The sequence below is a fragment of the Miscanthus floridulus genome, chromosome 14 (assembly GCF_019320115.1).
Source record: "Miscanthus floridulus cultivar M001 chromosome 14, ASM1932011v1, whole genome shotgun sequence".
In the NCBI taxonomy this organism is placed as follows: Eukaryota; Viridiplantae; Streptophyta; class Magnoliopsida; order Poales; family Poaceae; genus Miscanthus; species Miscanthus floridulus.
In genome coordinates this window covers 5,918,062-5,936,116 of record NC_089593.1, presented here as the reverse complement: position 1 = coordinate 5,936,116, position 18,055 = coordinate 5,918,062, and the positions used below count along the sequence as shown (strand labels likewise).

Below are 18,055 nucleotides of genomic sequence, written 5' to 3'. Positions count from 1 at the left end.
TGCCGACCCCATCAGCAAATGATGGACCCGGATTCCGCACGAACGTACCCGTTAGCGAGCTCGTTGAGCACGATACTCAAGCCGTCGAGGCAAGTGTCGTTCACTCAGCCCCTCCGATTGCGAAAACCGAGGACGGGGTAACACGCAAATAACGGCCGACCCCTATCGGACCCTGACAAGGCTCGGGGGCTCGGGCCAAACAATGCAGGGACACAGGCCCCACCTTGCCGAGCCCATAGAGTCCCCAGTTAGGATTTCTGTTGGAAGACAGGGCGGGGATTTTTGCGATGACATCCATTGTCACCAAAATCACGATTCCGGTCTCCAGTAACACCCGACCCCAGCAGGTGTGAGGGTCGGACCTTACTCGGGGGCTGTTAAGGTACGGCTACCTCCTCAATCTCCTCGCATTATAATCAGCGGCATACTTCAGGGGAACATATTGGTAAGACCATAAAAAATGAAATCGCAAAAAATCAAACAAAACGAAATTAAGACGCAAAAGCACGAAAGGCGTCCAGACTCGAAAAGTACCGACACTTGTCCACATATTACATATAAACTGTTCTCAAAATTGTTCGATTAATTACTCCCGCGAAGGGAGAACCATTTCTTTCAGATTGTCTGCCAGGTTCTTCGCAAGGGGAGCGACCATCTTCTCCATTTCCTCCAGCTCTTCATCCTCGTAGGTGGACGGAAAGCCTTCGCTCATCACCTGCAGGTTTATCTCCTTCTCGTAATGGGCGTGGGCGACGGTGAAGGCCTGGGTAATCCCGGCATGAAAGGCATTCTCCTCAAGTTGGCCCACCCGAGCCGTGATACCTCCGACGCGAGTCGCGAGCGGGCTGGTCTCCACCGGCTCCGTCACATTCAGGGCGTTAAGGACCACCCCGACCGCAGTTTGTAGAAGATCGTGCTCATCGCTCTCAGCCTGAAGGGCCCTTCGCGTATAGGCAACCTCTTTCTCCAGCTTGGTGGCGACGTTCTCAGCACTCGACTTTCCTTTCACCGCGCCATCAAGCTTCGCCCGGAGAGAGCGGACCACCTCGACATCCTCGTCCACCTTCTGCTGGAGGGCTGTGGCCCTACTCTCGGCCTTCCGCCGGAGATCCCGCTCCATCTCCAGCTCCTTCAGGACTTCGCCGGCCTTCTCATTGGCCGCGGCATTCCTCTGCAGCAGCTCATCTCGCTCTTTTTTGAGTCTGGCAATCTCCTCTCCATCCAGCTTAGACCTCGCCGACAGGTCCTCGAACATCCCGTGCGCCTCCTCCGCATCCTGACGCGCCTGGGCCTCCCGCTCCTGGACAGTAGCGAGCTGGGCGGCCAAGTCTGCTCGCAGCCGGGCCTCCTCGGAAAGGCGATCCCTCTCCGCCTTCTGTTCGCGGAGGAATTGGGATTTATCCCGGCTACGAGCAACAAGAATCTGAGGAGGAAGAAGACTGATATCAGGAATACGAGAACACAAAAACGAATGAAGAAAGAAGAAAGTCCAGAAAATACCTGAGTGGTAGGGATAACGATCTCACGGAGGGCTCCTCTAGCCTGGTCCAGGGCGTTCAGCATGCTCGAGATCCCGATGTCAAGACCTTCTCACTCCATGCTCTCGGAATGATCATCGAGCGAGAAAAGAGCCGATGTCGGGTCCCGAGCATCCATCCACTGGAGCGGCGGCTCCCCCGCGCAGGGGAGCGGCTTCCTCCCGACAAAGGGGCCGGTGGCGGCTCCCTCCTGACCCTGTGCGGCACCACCGCCGCACTCGAGGACCCTCCGGCTGGACTCTCATCCGTCTGGACCACTTCGGGCGCCACAGGCGGATCCACAGGGGCGCCTGGCGGCGCGGATTGCACCACGCCCTCGGGCGCCACCATGACCGCGCCCGGCTGATCCTGGCTTGGCGCAGTCACGATCACCTTCACCGACGGTGTGCGGTCCTCGGCTGGCTGTTCCACGCCCACCACGGAAGAGACCGCTCGTTCAGCAACCTCCGCGGGTGTGGGAGCCACCATGGACGCCGTCAGTTCAGCCAACGCAGCCCCGACATCGGCACCACTCCTGCCCGAAATAGGGATGGCTCCAGGCGACGCCGTCTGTCCCACTTGAAGGGCGAGACTCTTCTTGGGTGCCAGCCCCAAGGGGTGACCCGTCCGCAAAAACCTGCGCAAAGGTAATAGCCATTAAGTCAAAATAAAAATGGAAAAAGGATGAAAACAGAGGAATCAAAAGCTTACGTTGACGTCCTCGGCCGACGGAAGCGTTTTGGGGATGGATCCCCAGACCCCTGCCCTGACTCATCTGGGCGGGACCGTTTCATGCCTGCCCCCTGCTCCGGGGCAGGGGGGTTCATCTCGTCGGGCGCGACACTAGAGTCGCTCCTCTCCATCGTCTCGTCAGGCGCGGCACCGAAGCCGTCCCCCTCCATCGTCTCACAGGGTGCAGCACCGGAGCTACTTCCCTCCATCGTCGCCTCGGGGATGGCGGCGACAGGCCCACCCTCCCCCATCCACCGGTCCTTAGCCGGCACGCCGTGCGAAGCGGCGGGCTCGCCGGCCTCCACTGACCTCATCGATCCACTTCCCTCCGCGTGGAAAGGGAAGGGCCCCTGCACGGATGGGTGGCCACTCGTCAGCGTGTCCTCGTTCTCCAGGACACCCCAATCCACGTCGACGGCTACCTCGTCGTCGCCGTCGTCATCATCATCATCGTCGTCATCCTCACTGCTCACGTCCTCTCCCCGATCCCGTGCCTCCTGCTTCAGTCGTTTCGCCTTCTTCATCTCCTCCTTTGCCTTCTTGTCCCGCTCGGCCGCGAGTCGATTCGCCGCCGCCACAGCCCTGTCCTTCGGTAGTGGAGCCGGACTATCCTTGAAGACTAGCACCCTCGGCTAGCCCCAACATTACAAAAGCCAGTATTAAAAAAAGGGAGATTCAGGAGAAAGAAAAGAGTGCAGGGGAAGAGGGCTTACGAATTCGAAGAACCCAGGCTCCGGCCGCATTGGAGGATGCCCGGGCACCGGATACACGATGTCGAGGACCATGCCGGCAGAATCCTTCATCGGCTCCGTCGCCTCCTTGACACGTTGCGCCACTTCCGAATAAGGGAGCGCCTCGTCAACGAGCACCGTCCCCTCGAACGATATCCCTGGCATCATCCGATGCAGGGGAAGCACACGCGCCATCAGTGGCGCCACCCTCCTCGCGTGGTAGGCACCAATAATCCCCGACCCCTTTACACCCCGACCCTTCAGGGCATGGAGGGCGAAGAGAAGGTCGGAGATATGTTTCTTGTCTTTAGTCAGGACGCCCCAGCCCCACAACGCCGGAGCATTCAAAATAAGACGTCCGGTGTACTTCGGTAGGGTGGCACTCACATCATCCCTAACATAAAACCACTGCGAATGCCATCCCTTGTTAGGATGTAGCCAGACGCATGTACGGGTAACCCTTCGACCGGGTATGGCGCAGGTGAATGCTGGCACACCCCATCGGCGCGTCTACTTCTTTCCCCCCAATCTTCCTCTTCGACAGACTAACGCTAAAGAAATACCGCCACAAATCAAAATGGGGATCGATCCCCAGGAAACCCTCGCACAGGGCAACAAACGCTGCCATATGCTGTATCCCGTTGGGAGTTAGATGCTGCAGCTCTACCTCATAGTAATCTAATAGCCCCCGAAGGAATCTATGCGTGGGTACCCCGAATCCCCGCTCATGGAAGAGGGCAAAAGAGACGACATACCCTTCAGGCGGCGCCGGCTCACCCTCGTCGCCAGGAAGCAACCACTCCTGGACGGCGGATTGTGGGCGGAGAAGGCCACGGCGGACGAGGCCCTCCAGACGCCGGGAAGAGATGCTTGATCTGCCCCATAACTCCATTGAAGCAGTAGGGGGGAAGGGCAGGCGCGAGCTTAACGGCGGCTGGAACACGAACGCAGGCCGGTCGACGGTGGCGGTGCGGGCGTGAGGGGCTGAGAAGATTGGCGGTGGATGTCTTAGAACGCAAAGGAAGGGGAGCAAAATACGGAACCCTGGGGGCGAACCCCGCGGTTTTATAAGGGGCGACGGACGCGAGAAGGGCAACCGTCCGCCTCGATCTCCAGGCCTGCCATGCGCGCCACCGCGTCACGTCGCGGGACGCGCGCGCAGTCCCTATCCTCTCACCCCAAAAATCTCGGCGGACGGTTCGCCTTCTCCAAGCGAATCCGGACTCTCTACCCACCGAGGAAACGCACGCCACAAAGGCCTGTTCTTATCTCTTTGGCCCACCTAGGGCCCAGAAACTCGCCGGCCGGCCCAACTAAGAAGGGATCCACGAACGATCCGCAATCAAGGGCAGAAGCACCAGTTAGGACAGCCCCGAATCAGTTCCCAGCGAACGGGACGCCACGACCCACTCGGAAAAGCATCCAGTTGATAAAAAACTAAGTCCTTCAGCCTTACCCGCGAAGGGGCCGATACAAACCCCCGGGCGACTCTACTGGAGTCACCCGGGGGCTCGGGGGCTACACCCATCGGGTGCGCTCGCGCGCACCCTCCGGCAAATTAGCTTCAACGAAATCAAAAAACACCCTCCAGGCGGTTCTATCCAAATCACCTAGAGTCTCGGGGGCTACTGTCAGGGACCTAATACCAGGGTACCCCAGAAGGTGGAACCGATGACCACCGAACGTGAAAAACTTCTGGACGCGTAAGGGCTCCATGTCATCCCTTGTTCGAGTGACAAGAGTTCGGTTCCGCCTCGCCCAACACCTTCGGGACGGGCTCGGTCTCGCCCGAGGGCCGAGGGATAAACTCCGTCTCGCCTGACGCCTTGAGGGCGGGCTCGGTCTCGCCCGAGGGCTGAGGGATGAATTCCGTCTCGCCCGACCCCGGAGGGGCGGGGTCAGCCTCACCCGACGCCTTTGTGGGATAACCCTGCCTCGCCCCAAAAGCTCAAGGCTAATCTCCGTCTCGCCCGACGCCTATAGGGAGGGCTCGGTCTCGCCCGATGGCAAAGGGATGGATTCCGCCTCGCCCGATCCCAGAGGGATAGGTTAGGTCTCGCCCAAGAGATAGGGATTGGTCTCCGCCTCACCCGACGGCACAGAACGAGCCTCGCCCTGATCAATATCTGTCCCTCAGAATGATGGGTACAGGACGAGACAAGACGTTCGGGTCAACCATGGCTCCAACGACCATACCCTGCGCCCTGGCAGGAAAAGGACTACCAGGGAACGACAGGACTGATGCTTTAGACCCTTCCGGGCGCCGCAGAGCCCAAAAGGTATTACAGGTGCGTGCATCTCGCCCTGTAGAGTTGTAGGCGCCGCCTTCAGCTCTGGGATACGGAACCCGACGAAGATATACGACAACCGCTACGCTCTAGGAAAGGATTTGCTATCTCCACGAACGACGGATATTCCGCCGCCACGCCGTGGACCCGGGGGAGCGGCGCTTGCTTCCCGACCCCTCAGGCCCACCTAGTCAGAAGGCCTTAGCCACGGCGCTACACCGGACCCCGACCCCGCGTTCCTCCAACGGGGACTCATGGGAACCAGAAGACGTGCGGAGCAAGACCGGAGGATGCTCATAAGTCAAAACCACTGTACTACAGCCCATACCCTGCGTAGGATAACATTCTGTAATCAACCTGACACACTACAAGGACATCAACAGTGTTGAAGACACTTATCTTTCTTATCACTCATCCGATTAAAGGACTAGACTGGGTAGACGTGAGCCACAAGACTAAGTAGAGTACGCGTCCTGGAGCCCTCACCCTTGTAAAGCCATCCTCTTCATCTATAAAAGAGGATGCGCTCCCTCCATCAGAGGGGGACCAAAAAAGAAGACCGAACCAGAGAACGCACTCATACGCACGAGTCAAGCGGCTACGAAGCTCTTGACCACCTCTCAATCCTTCTATCAGAGACTTGGGATCAGTCCCTCTCTCGACAGTTTGTACCCCTTAATACAGACCGTTCACGGTGCTAATAACACAAGCAGCAGCAGACTGGACGTAGGGACGTTCCGCCCGAACCAGTATAAATCTTGTGTCCTTTAGCGCACCATCCGAGCCTAACGCGCATTACTATAAATTTACTTGCCGGTGCTTGTACAAAACACCGACAGTCTCAAAATAGTTTTTTTTGTTATTGTAGTACTATACATATTTTTATCTAGCATGGTATAAAAGTATATGACTAACGACTCATGTATTTTTTACTTCCAGTTAATTAAAAGCCAGAACGTAATAAAGCCGTAAAACTGGAAGGAGACTAGTATTACGGGGAGCCAATCACGTCACGGCAGACGTTGACGAAGGACCTGCTTACGTACGGTGTACGTCGTCTTAACGAGATGTGGGTCCACGGTGTGGGGCCCACGTCTCAGTCTACTGTGCCTTACTACGTCATCATACCGAGGGTAATACGAAGGGAACCAGAAAGGTCGGCCAAGATAGAACTTCCCCTTCTTCCTCTCGCGTTCCCCTCTGACCCGAGCAAAGGCGACGGCGACGGCTCCTCATCTCTCGCCGGGCCGAAGCCCTGGCGCGCCATGCCTGCGCCTCCGATCTCACCATTGGTATGACCCCCTGACCTCTCGCTCTTCGTCTCCTCCCCTCTCTCTCTCGTTCTGTGGTACCGTCGGAGGAATTCTCATAGATCTGTCCCGTGCCTGCAAATTTCTCCCACCAGGTTCACGAATCTTCATGTCTACGGCCTCCTTGGGCGTCCAGGGACGGAAAGGCGGCACCTTTCGCCGCGATGCAGTTTTTTTCTCTCGGTTCCTACCCTATCTCATGAACCCCCTCGGACGACATCATCAGTCCCGTTGATTTACGTGCCCCAGGTCTGTGGGGAGGTCAAAACAACATCTGTTCAGATCCATGGCGTACCCCTGCTGTTTACTGACATTTCTCATCGGATCTGAATCGAAGAGACCCCCCTAACAGGTGAATTTGCTCCCCCTTTTTTTGGTTCGTGTTCTTACGTGTTTCAGTTACATACATGCCTTGTTAATTCTCATGTTGTCTTGTCTTAATCTCTGCATCGAGTCAGCTTCTCCAGATGCCGCCACCAGCGCCGTCTTGTCCACGCACAGCCCACTCAGGCGGCAGCAGGGGCAACGGCTCCGTCATCAGGAGTACAAGAGCAGGGCGGCTTGTGAGCTCGCCAGACTTTTGGCGAGAAACGGAGAGAAAAGAACTAGGCAGCTGTCTTCATGAGTGTGGCGCGCCACAAGTGGCGGCAGGTTCGGCCGCTGAAACAAATGGAGGCTGAGCATAGGCGCGTCATGCTGTGGCGGGCTCTGGGTAAGAACCAAACACGACCTTCAATTGCCAATTCAATAAATAGCGTGCCTTTCCATGCTCTCTATTCATCTGCTTTTTATAACAAACAACGTGAGTCTAGAGCTGGCAATGGATTTGGTTAATCCATAATCTAAATGGACTCAATCTGCGTTGGATTTAATTCGATGGACTAGTTTGGATACCAGAACTTATATATCCGTAAATCAGTGTTCGCCTACACGGCCGTGTAGACCGATTACTCGGCGTGTAATCGCTACTCGGTAGCCGAACGTGCAGTTTAGGCCATAAACGGTAGGTTACACGGAAACGCCGTGTACACGGTAAAAAACGGCCGTGTAATCGGTCTACACGGCCGTGTAGGCGAACACTGGGTAATATTTTGAAAATAATTTATCTATGTTATTTTCAAAATATTACAAATGTTTATGATGTGTAATAAGTACCATTAGATTAGTTGTGGAATATACTTTCATAATAAAATTATTTGAATATACAAATATTATCTATGTTATAGGAATATATACACAGGTTATTATAGTTATTTTTACAAATAAAGTAAAAACGAGTAATCCGTGTAAAACCGTGTACACGCCGTGTACACGGTCTAAACGCTACACGAGACCTCGCCGACTGTCTACCGTTTACCGTTTAGGAAAACATTGCCGTAAATCCATTGGATGTACAGCTTGAGGTAGGCGTGGATCCTGGACGACCAGATAAGCAGCTTCGTGTCTGTGTCGCTCACCGCCCTTGCGAACCTATGATCACCGGAAACTTCAAGTTCTCATCCACCAACCAAGAGTTTCCCTTCATTCGCCTGAGAGGACAATACACCTCTCGCTCGTTATCTGCTCGCTATCCTGGGCGATATGTGCACGCCGGCAGACTGCAGTGCTGACCCACCATCGCTATGGCCATGAAGCACCCGCCGACTGCCGTTCCTGCACCCGGTGTTAGGGAGGAGCAGCTAACGGAGGACTGTGTTCAAGCTGCCCCTGGGGCACATGGACATCGACATGGAAGCAGAGCAGATCGAGGGTAGATCATAGACACATACGTTAGAACTGAGGAGCATGCAGCAGCTCAGCGGAAGCTAGCCATAGCCAAGATGCAGCAGTCGATTGAGCAGCTCGGCTGCAGCGACTGCTCATGATCGAGCGGCAGCAGGTGAAGAAGGATGCGCAAGGGTGTTCTGAAGTATGAATTGCGCTAGCAGGTTGCCATACGTCCAGAGCAACTAATGCTGGGATTATTTGGATGAATGGATTGGATTTGGATCAACACGGTGTTGGATTGGATATTTCAAATATGCAATTGGATTGGATTGGATAGTTGTCTTCTTTGAGTTGGATCTCTTTTGGTTTGGTTTGGTTGGATAAGGATGTTAATCCACTCCCAGGTCTTCTTTGAATTTTTTACGCCGAGAAGGCAAGGCAACAAAAGAAGGTTCTTCCGGTGGTGTCAACATCTTTGGCTCTAGCTGCTGGCATTGGACTGTTGGAAATGGTAGCTCTGATTGTTTGATCTGGGACCCTGATAAACATCATTGGTATACCCGTCGTACGTAAGACCAATTTATTCGCATGCTCAGATTTCTAGGACTATTTCTTCCCTTGAACTTGATATCAGCACTGTGTTAATATTCTTAGGTGTTTCATGTATGTTTGGTTGGCTGTTGGTCTGAACCATCCGATGTCTATGTGGCTAAGTTCCTAATGAAATCTCTGCAAAAATCATTGTGCCAAAGTCACTATTCCTAATGAAATCTCTGAAAGTGCTTTCACCTTATTATATGAATCTAATGGGAAACTTGTCCAAACATTTTCCTATCATGTCACACATTTGGCGCTGCAAAAATATAGCACTTCTAGACTATTTACCTTTTCCCGTTTTGTGGTGGGTGGCTTTTTTGAGTTCAGTCTATGAAACCAGGTTTCCATGGTCTGCCAACTCAAAATTTTCTGACTTCAAGGTTCCATAATGCTGCGACTGTTATAAATTATACTTAATGACACCTTCTGTGACTAATTCCCTATACTCTTGCAGTTTTCTTTCAAGACACTCTTGGCTGAACATAAGTTTTTTGCTTTCCTGTCAACGCTTCACCAATGCGAGCACCAGCAGAACAGTTTCTTACACTGAGGGCACTTGGTGCTCCACCAGTCATAGTGGCACTTGCAGCTCAGGCTGCATTTCGTGGATTCCTGGACACGAGGACACCATTGTATGCTGTGGGTAAGTCTTTGCCAGTTCATTTTGACAAAATAATGTAACAGATAACAGAGTCATTTAACTCTGCCATTATGAGGGGGGTCGTGCTTAATCCCTCTCACATTCACTACTCTCACAAGGTGGCAAATCATTTGCCACCCACCCTCTCATAATGGCAATAAGTGAATTATTCCCACATAACACTAGTTTTTTGTCCATCTGGAATTGGTTTGACCAATGCACATTCTTTTGTTGTAACTATTTTTTATTTCTTATTCTAGCTACTATATGTAATTGATTCAAAATGATTAAGCAGAACTGATGGTATGATGCTTACAGGTGCTGGCAACCTATTAAATACAGTACTTGATGCATTACTTATTTTTCCACTTGGTCTAGGAGTAAGAGATGCTGCACTGGCCACTGTGACCTCGGAGTATGTTGATGCCATCATGATATTCTTATAAATAAAATGAGATTTTCTTATTGGAGTATCTCTGCCTCTATTATCATTATCTAACTTATAATTATCTAAAGTATTTGTATTTTTTGTCTACATGTATTCAGGTACTTGACAGCATTCATCCTCCTTTGGAAGCTGAATAATGAAGTAGATCTGTTCTCATGGAATATAATTGAGGATGGAGGAGTCATCCGCTACCTGAAATCTGGTTGGTCAATATCCCTCCTGCTCATCCAAGGATTTTTTTTTGGTTATATATGGATATGGATATAAACATATGCTATTTTTGTTATATATGGATATAGGTATGCCGATACACTAGATGGATATGGATATAAACATATGCTATTTTTGTTATATATGGATAGACGTATGTCTAACAGATGAGTACATATATGCAAACACGCTCTTTCTGAAAAACAAAAAAATACATGGAAACATTTTACTATTTTAAAAAACAAATAATGATGCACATTAATAAAATTATAAAGAAAACAGTACAAGTCTAAAAGGAATGATGATACATTATCTGTAATACAGTTGTTTCTTTTGCTATTTTTCAAAAATCCAAATAGCCAATAGTCCAAACACAAATTCTCTGAGCAGATAAAAAATGTAGAGGGGCAAATTGAATTTGGCCAATACCTGTAGAGGAAGTGGCCATTGTGATGGATGTCAACGTGCCTGTAATTCACTACGTACTTCAGTACTGTGTTTGACATTACTGAACCTGGGTAGAGAAATCGAGAGAACAGGGAGGAAAGGAGTTAACAGGGTTGCCTGCTGGGCGCTGGGCACTTGGCTGCCTAGCTACTTGCCTGCTGCCCTGTGGTCCACTGCTGCGGCACCGCCAGACCCTCCCCCCCTGCTGGCTGCTGCTGCATGCCAAGCGATGGCCGGCCGGAGGCTCTCCTCGTGCCGTGCCGCATTGACGGGAACGGCCACAGCTTAGCGAAGGATTGAAGGAGTGGGAAAAGAAAAGGCTGGTTATAGGTGGGCTTCTAGTTGGGCTAAAATACTTTAAATTCCTTCTCCCATGACAAGCAGGCCCAATGCCTTATGCACATAGTGGGAGTGTTTGGCTGGTATCACTCACAACCGCCGCTGCTAGCAGCGGTTGCTCAGTGGCATAGGCACAAAAGACTTGATACAGTAGATTCAGTTGCATAGGCACAAAAGCCTGTTGATACAGTAGATAGTAGCAGCCGAAGCGCTGCCTAGTAAGGCAGCCAAACATGCACAGTAAGTTCAACTTTGTGTCTAAGAATCAAACCATTGTTCAAATTCAATAACCAAACTGATCATAAGCACATAGTAAGTTCAACTTTGTGTCTACTCAGAATCAAACCATTGTTCAAATTCAATAACCAAACTGATCACACAATTGTTCAACATTTAACAACTTCCAAACCGAGAATTGGGGGGTGGGGTGGGGTCTTTGCATCAGTTACGCTTGGGGCCGCGGTGCTGACCCTTGGCCTTGGCCTTGGTCTCTTCCTCGTGCTTTTTCTTTGCCAATGCGCACCAGATCTTGTGCGTTATGATGTCTGCGACTTTGTACAGGTCATTGGTGTGGCATTCATCACATTTGAAGCGGTGCGAGCCTTTTGGATCAGGCTCGGGGAGCACGGCCTTTTTTGGCTTTGCCATGTCTTGAGCTGCAAAGTTATAGTTACAGAATCGATGTTAGGAACTGATGTGATATCAGGAACAGGAACTGACAGATAATTAAGATTGGGCCGTGATCATATGACGCAATACTAGGTGATCTAACGACGTCAGATCTCCCAATAGGTGCATATGTCGGTGAATCTACGGAGGTGATATCCTGATGTGATGTCGCGTGGATGTGCGATGTCATCTGGCATCATGTAGGTCGGTGGATGTAATTGATGTGATCGGTGCATGTAATTCGGATGATCTGTGATGTGATCTGTCATGCATCAGGTCGGTAGATGCAATTCTGATGTGATCTGTGGATGTAATTGATGTCATCTGACATGCATCAGGTCGGTGGATGTAATTGACCTGATCTGACATACATCAGGTCGATGGATGTAAATTCAGATGAAAACAGGACATAAGAAATCGCAAAGCGTGAAAGGTTTAGGGTTTGAGCATAAAGTAGACTAAGGCCCAATTCATGCGATAAGAAATCGTAAAGCGTGAAAGGTTTAGGGTTTGAGCATAAAGTAGATCAGGACCAATTCATGCGCCGCGGGATGAGCGATACGGAAGTTGCGGGATGAGCGATTCATGAGACGCAGGATTAGCAAATCGGCAATTCAATTGGAACGGAACAAAAACAAACAAATTCATGCGACGCGGGATGAGCGATCCATGCGATACGGAAGTGATCTGTGTAAGAAAAGAGCGTGGTGTGGTGTTGGGGGTACGAACCCGAGGGAGACGAGACGACTTCCCGGCTTCCCGTTGCTCGTGCTCCTTCGGACTCGGAGACGAAACGGATGCCGGAGCTTGCGTCGAAAGCGGAAATGGGGTGGGCCCTATTTATATTTATTTATTTATTAATTATAAGCTGGCTACGAACGAGAAGAAAAGAGGCGAACAAACAACGGCCCCGTTCATACTGATGCGGCCCACTGTGTCCTGCTTGGCGGCCGCTTCCTCCCCGGTATATTTGGCCATGCAGCCTGAGCCCGTTGGCACGGCCCAAGGCCCGTTTTTTTTTGGCCCGGTCCAAGTCCGGCCCGGAGGAATAGGTCGTGCCTGGGCCTTACCCTAGGCATGTGGGCCGGCACGGCACGGCCTGCTACAGAACAGGCAGCCCGCTAGCGGCCCGGCCTGTCAACCCCGTGCGGCCACGCCCCCAGGCCAGGGCAGGGCGACATTCAGCCCAGCTCTCTCTCGCCTTCGCCTCTCCCCGCCTCACCCTCAGTCCCTCACCCCGAATCCTAAATTCTACCCGCTCCCTCTCGCCTCTCCCCCACACGGCGACGTCTCCCTCCCACGCGCGGCCGTCTCCCTCCGTGCGCTGGCCTCCCTCCCTCCTTCCCTCTCCCTCGCCGTGTGCTGGCCACCCTCCCTCTCCCTTCTCTGGTGCGCTCGCCTCCATCCCTCCCTCTCCCTCCTGCCTCCTCTGGTCCGCTCGACTCCCTTCTCTTCCATGGCGGCGACGGCACATGGCCCTAGAGCGGCGGCGCGCGGTCCTCGAGGAGCGGCGACGCGCGGTTATCGAGGGGCGGCGGTGCGGCCAGGAGCAGGCAGCGCATCCACCGAGCTCGCAGCCCCGACGAGATCCGGATCCGGCGGCTTCGCGAGATCCAGCGCGAGGAGGCGGAGGATGACGAGATCCACGCGCAAGGAGGCGTGTGGCGCTATAACATAATCGACCAAATTATAAGAACGTAAGTACAAAAACAATCACCGAAGTGATCAAATTCCTGTACTTAAGCTCCCATAATCCCGGTAGTCCGGAAATCATGAAGGATTTCAAACAACTCTCGACATACCAACCAAGACCGTAGTGATTCAACACAACACATCATTCGTTACAACATTTCACAAGTGGCATCCGGATTACATCCATCAGAGTGCAAATAAAATATTACAAACTAAGTTCAAATTTGCGGAAGCAACATAGTTTAGTACATAACTTCATAGTTTCAAATACATTGCCAGATCTTAGTCATGTCCCACAAAAGCATCATCAGGTACGAGAACTAGGAGAGACCGCGCCCAACGGTCTAGTCTTCATCCCCAGCCGGGAGAAGGCAATACTTGCAGCAACCAAAGTAGAACTGGTCATCTACAACAGGTGGGGGATAAACCCTGAGTACGAGAAAGTACTCAGCTAGACTTACCCGTCAAAACCAGAAATAAAGGACACCAAGGGTCATGCAAAGCTTATGAGGTGGGCTAGCTTGACACAGTTGTGAAAGGATCAAGATGCCCAAGAGGGGGGGGTGAATTGGGCTAATTCGAAATTTTCTTGCAATAAACAAATCCTACGGATAGCCCAATTAACCCCTTGTGCCTAGAAAAGTGTTTCTATCAAACTAATGCACAACGAACTCACAACCTATGTTCCAACCTTACTCTTAGCAAGCAATTCTATGGATGTAAAGCAAGTATTGAATTGCTCAAAGTAAATGCTCAAAGTAAGTGCTCAAAGTAAATAGAGAGAGAAAGGAACGCGGCGATGTTTTGCCGAGGTATCGGAGAGTCGCCACTCCCCACTAGTCCTCGTTGGAGCACCCGCGCAAGGGTGTAGCTCCCCCTTGATCTGCGCAAGGATCAAGTGCTCTCTACGGGTTGATTCTTCGACACTCCGTCGCGGCGAATCACCCAAAGCCGCTCACAACTTGAGTTGGGTCACCCACAAGCTCCGCCGGGTGAACACCAAACTCCTAATCACCACCAAACCGTCTAGGTGATGGCGATCACCAAGAGTAACAAGCACGAACTCTCACTTGACCACGCGAAGCCTAATGAGAAGATGGATGCACACTTTGCTACTCTCTTGGATTCTCAAATCACAAACACCTCACTAGGATCTTGCTCTTCTTGGCACTCACAAACGTGTTTCTCAGCTGTTGGAATGAGCAAAGGATACTCCACTCACGAGTGGAGCTTCTATTTATAAGCCAGCCTGAAAAACGAACCGTTATGAGCTTCTGCGGGATGACCGGACGCTCCGGTCAGTTCAACCCGCGAACCAGTAGTAACGAGTCGATCGGACGCTGGCAGGGTCCGGTCAGCACTGACCGGACGCGTCCGGTCGCATAAAACCCTTACTAGAACCTTACTGGACTCGACCGGACGCTGAACCCTCAGGGTCCGGTCAGCACTGACCGGACGCGTCCGGTCACTCTTTTCCAAGTCTGGACCCTTACTGGAGTCGACCGGACGCTAGCCCTCAGCGTCCGGTCACAAGACCTTCCAGCGTCCGGTCACTCTTTTCCATGTCTGGACCCTTACTGGAGTCGACCGGACGCGGTCACAAGACCTTCCAGCGTCTGGTCACAACAGACTTAACCACCTCAGTCAAACGAACTGACCGGACCCTGCGGCCAGCGTCCGGTCGCACCGGAGCCAGCGTCCGGTCAGTGTTTGACCCTCCATTCACTTCCAACTTTCGAACATATGTGAATGAAGTTTGCTCCAAAGGATCTTAGGCATTCATAGGAGCTACCTAGATTTAGTTTTAACAAGTGTGCACCACACCTAACTCACTAGACTCAACTAGGTCAAGCTACCCGTTCATACCCCCCTTCATAGTACGGCCAAAGGAAAAACAAAGTCCTAAACTACTCTAAGTGTCTCTCCAACTCCAATCGACACTTAGAACTAGTCATCCTTAACCTTGTCGTCCATCCTTTGAAAACCGAAACGATTTCCATCGTAGGGGCATGACAACCTCGATTGCCCAATCGATCTCCATTACCATGACCTAACTTAATTGCCTCTGCAAAACACACGTTAGTCATAGTAAACTTGTATTGACATTAATCACCGAAATCCAACTAGGGGCCTAGATGCTTTCAATCTCCCCCTTTTTGGTGATTGATGACAATACCACCTCGAGTATGTTATGGAGTGAGGTTTTTGACGGGCTTGGTTCATATAAGCTTTTGTCAATAAGAACAAAAAGAGTTAGTCAAGCTTATATGACCCAAGCCAACACAATGTACTCAAAGGATATGAATTAAGCATGAGTACAAATAACAAAGCTCATTTGCTTCGAAATATAAACGCGGAAGCAATAGCAAATGAGCATTACCCAAGTGATATAACATATAGATAAAGCAAAGTAGAAGTCACACATGTCAAATATCACAACCACGTAGATAGCACTATCACATATATATAATAGTATGCATGAAAGTAAACACACGAATGCATAAGTAATAGTGTATCACACAAATAAAACTCCAAATGTATATTATAAGCTAATACTAGATAACTAGCTCCCCCTAAAGCTCGCTCCCCCTGAGTCTACATACTCAAACCCTCTCCCCCTTTGGCGTCAAACACCAAAACCTAAGGGTCGGTCGGCGGGGCTGCAGCGGACGAGTCGGGCGCTGAAGTACGTGGAGCAAGATGGAACTGGGCGCCATCATCATCTGACCCTGAGCTCTGAACTGACTGACCCTCTGAAGCAGGAAGTGTCGCTGAAGCGGTCTGGGTCTGAGCTGGGGCTGGTGCTGCCTGTGATGCTGCAAGTATGTCCGTCGTAGGATCTGACGAGGCGACAGACGAGGGGAGCCTCTGAGTGGTCATAATAGCTGGAGCTGCTGTAGACGGACCGGCAGAATGCATGTGGGGCGGAGTAGGCATGCCGGTCAACTCGCTGAATGATGCTCCAAGACTCCTGGAGACTGACGACTCAGGCACGAATAGCGAAGAAGTCTGCTCTGGTGAGAAACCCGTGTGATAAGGAGTGAACTGCGGGGCTACACCAGGTGAAGCTAACCACTGAGACACCTGTACTGGAGGTGACATGAACTGAGCTGGAGGCTGTCCCTGACTCTGAAGCCCGATGGGCTGTACTGCTGGAGTCGCCGAAGTGGTAGGTGGCTGTGCAAGCTGGGGCGAGGTCTGTGGCAGTGGGATCCCAATAGCTGTCACTACATGCTGCATGAATCCCATGAGCTGCTGCTGCATAAGTATCTGCTGGTGCTGAAGGAGCTGCTGCTGCCGCTGAAACTCGTCCTGACGAGCCTGAAACTGTGCAAAGTTTGTAGCTGTCTCCTGTGCCTATCGTGTTTGATCCTGCTGCATCCGCTCAAGAATAGCAATGAGAGCGGGGTCTGTCTGTGGAGCAGGTGGAGCAGAACTAGAGCTACCGGCCTCTGCATCGTGTCTGCGTGGAGGCATCTGAGGTATAGGCTGGTAGTCGTCATCAGAGCTGTCACTGTACTCGCTCACCTCCTGCTGTGCCTCTAGCTCCTCCTCCTCAGTAGCTGCAATCCCTCTGATGATTTCATCCTGCTGAGCTGTGGACTCTGGCACGTCGGGACGACGGCTAGGCTGACTGGGTGCCTGAGGAGTGGTGTGTCTGATCCGCTGTGACAGGTTGTAAGCCGGGAACTCTGTAGTGGCACCTGTATACTCATCCATCATGCCAGGGGGCTTATCAATCACAACCCTATGGATGAGGAACGTGATCCAGTGAGCATAGGGAAGCTGCCTGTGACCCTTGAATCCCTCAGCTATAGTATCCTCCATCTCTGAAAGAAGGAGGTCCCAGATGTCAAACACTGTCATCTGCATGATGGCATTGAGAAGCCAGAGCTGTAAGCGAGTCAGGCCCTCTCTGTATCCCAACCTAGGAAGCAGTGTCCTCCTGATGATGGCCTCTAGTATCCTCGCTGTAGGAGTCAAGTCACTGGGGTTCCTGCTCGACCCCTCACCGAACGGCTCCTTGAAGCAATGCCGCACTAGATATGTAGGGGGCACCTGCCCTCCATGAGGACGCCTAGGAGGCTCCTGATGTCCATAGCAAACCTCATGTATCTTTATAGGCTGCTCCTGTAGTCTCAGTATCTCCCTAGCTCTGCCACTAGTCACTCTGTGGTCTTTGCCGTTGAAAGCAAAGTGAATGAATCTGTGATGAGGATCGATGTAGAGCGAGGCATAAAACTGACAGACCCAAGAAGGTACATATATCCCTGTCTGTCCAATCAGATCTGACAGTCCTGGCAAATATGACAAGTATTGCCGAATGCCCTCTCCGGCTGCTGCCACAATGGACTCTATCTGACAGACCCTTTGTGATCTGAACACAGCCCCACTGTTAAGATATGCATTGTAGAAATCCTCATGCAGTGGCGTGTAGAACCCCTCAGCTGCTCTCTCATCCCTCCTCGGAGGAAACCAGACCTCAAACTCAACAAACCGCAGCTGCTGAACCTGCCTGGCTGTAGCGGCCCTCAAGTCGAGGTGAACCACTGGAGGCGGACCCTGTGGTCTGGGCGGAGGGCGTGAACCCCTGCGCCGTGTAACTGGCCTCGGTGGAACTGCAGCACTGGTACGACTCGAGCGGCGTAGCTAAGGTGCCGGCTCGGTCTCCTGACTCTCCTGAGTCTCCTGGGCTGGCTGAGGCTCTGCTGGTGGAGGCTACTGCTG

At 51.9% G+C, this 18,055-nt stretch overlaps 1 protein-coding gene across 3 annotated transcripts; it reads left to right on the top strand.

Moving 5' to 3' along the window:
• Positions 1 to 6,427: 6,427 nt before the first annotated feature.
• Positions 6,428 to 12,073, top strand: LOC136505096 (protein DETOXIFICATION 44, chloroplastic-like). Of its 3 annotated transcripts, none has more exons than XM_066500195.1 (7): positions 6,428 to 6,560; positions 6,674 to 6,930; positions 7,037 to 7,290; positions 9,337 to 9,525; positions 9,901 to 9,937; positions 10,069 to 10,172; positions 11,528 to 12,073. In XM_066500195.1, exons 4-7 carry the CDS (start codon positions 9,399 to 9,401, stop codon positions 11,554 to 11,556), a joined length of 297 nt encoding a protein of 98 aa, XP_066356292.1. In that variant the 5' UTR covers positions 6,428 to 6,560; positions 6,674 to 6,930; positions 7,037 to 7,290; positions 9,337 to 9,398; the 3' UTR covers positions 11,557 to 12,073. The 3 variants fall into 3 exon arrangements, with proteins under 3 accessions (XP_066356292.1, XP_066356289.1, XP_066356290.1); XM_066500192.1 differs by having other exon boundaries at positions 9,841 to 9,937; XM_066500193.1 differs by having other exon boundaries at positions 7,033 to 7,290; positions 9,841 to 9,937.
• The last annotated feature ends 5,982 nt before the right edge of the window (positions 12,074 to 18,055 follow it).

What these genes read in the sequence shown, in the direction of transcription:
- LOC136505096 (XM_066500192.1), top strand. Translation starts at nt 9,399, where the DNA reads ATGCGAGCACCAGCAGAACAGTTTCTTACACTGAGGGCACTTGGTGCT. An exon ending in GACACCATTGTATGCTGTGG is followed by an intron (nt 9,526 to 9,840) that starts GTAAGTCTTTGC and finishes TGATGCTTACAG; the next exon opens with GTGCTGGCAACCTATTAAAT. An exon ending in CATCCGCTACCTGAAATCTG is followed by an intron (nt 10,173 to 11,527) that starts GTTGGTCAATAT and finishes GACTTTGTACAG; the next exon opens with GTCATTGGTGTGGCATTCAT.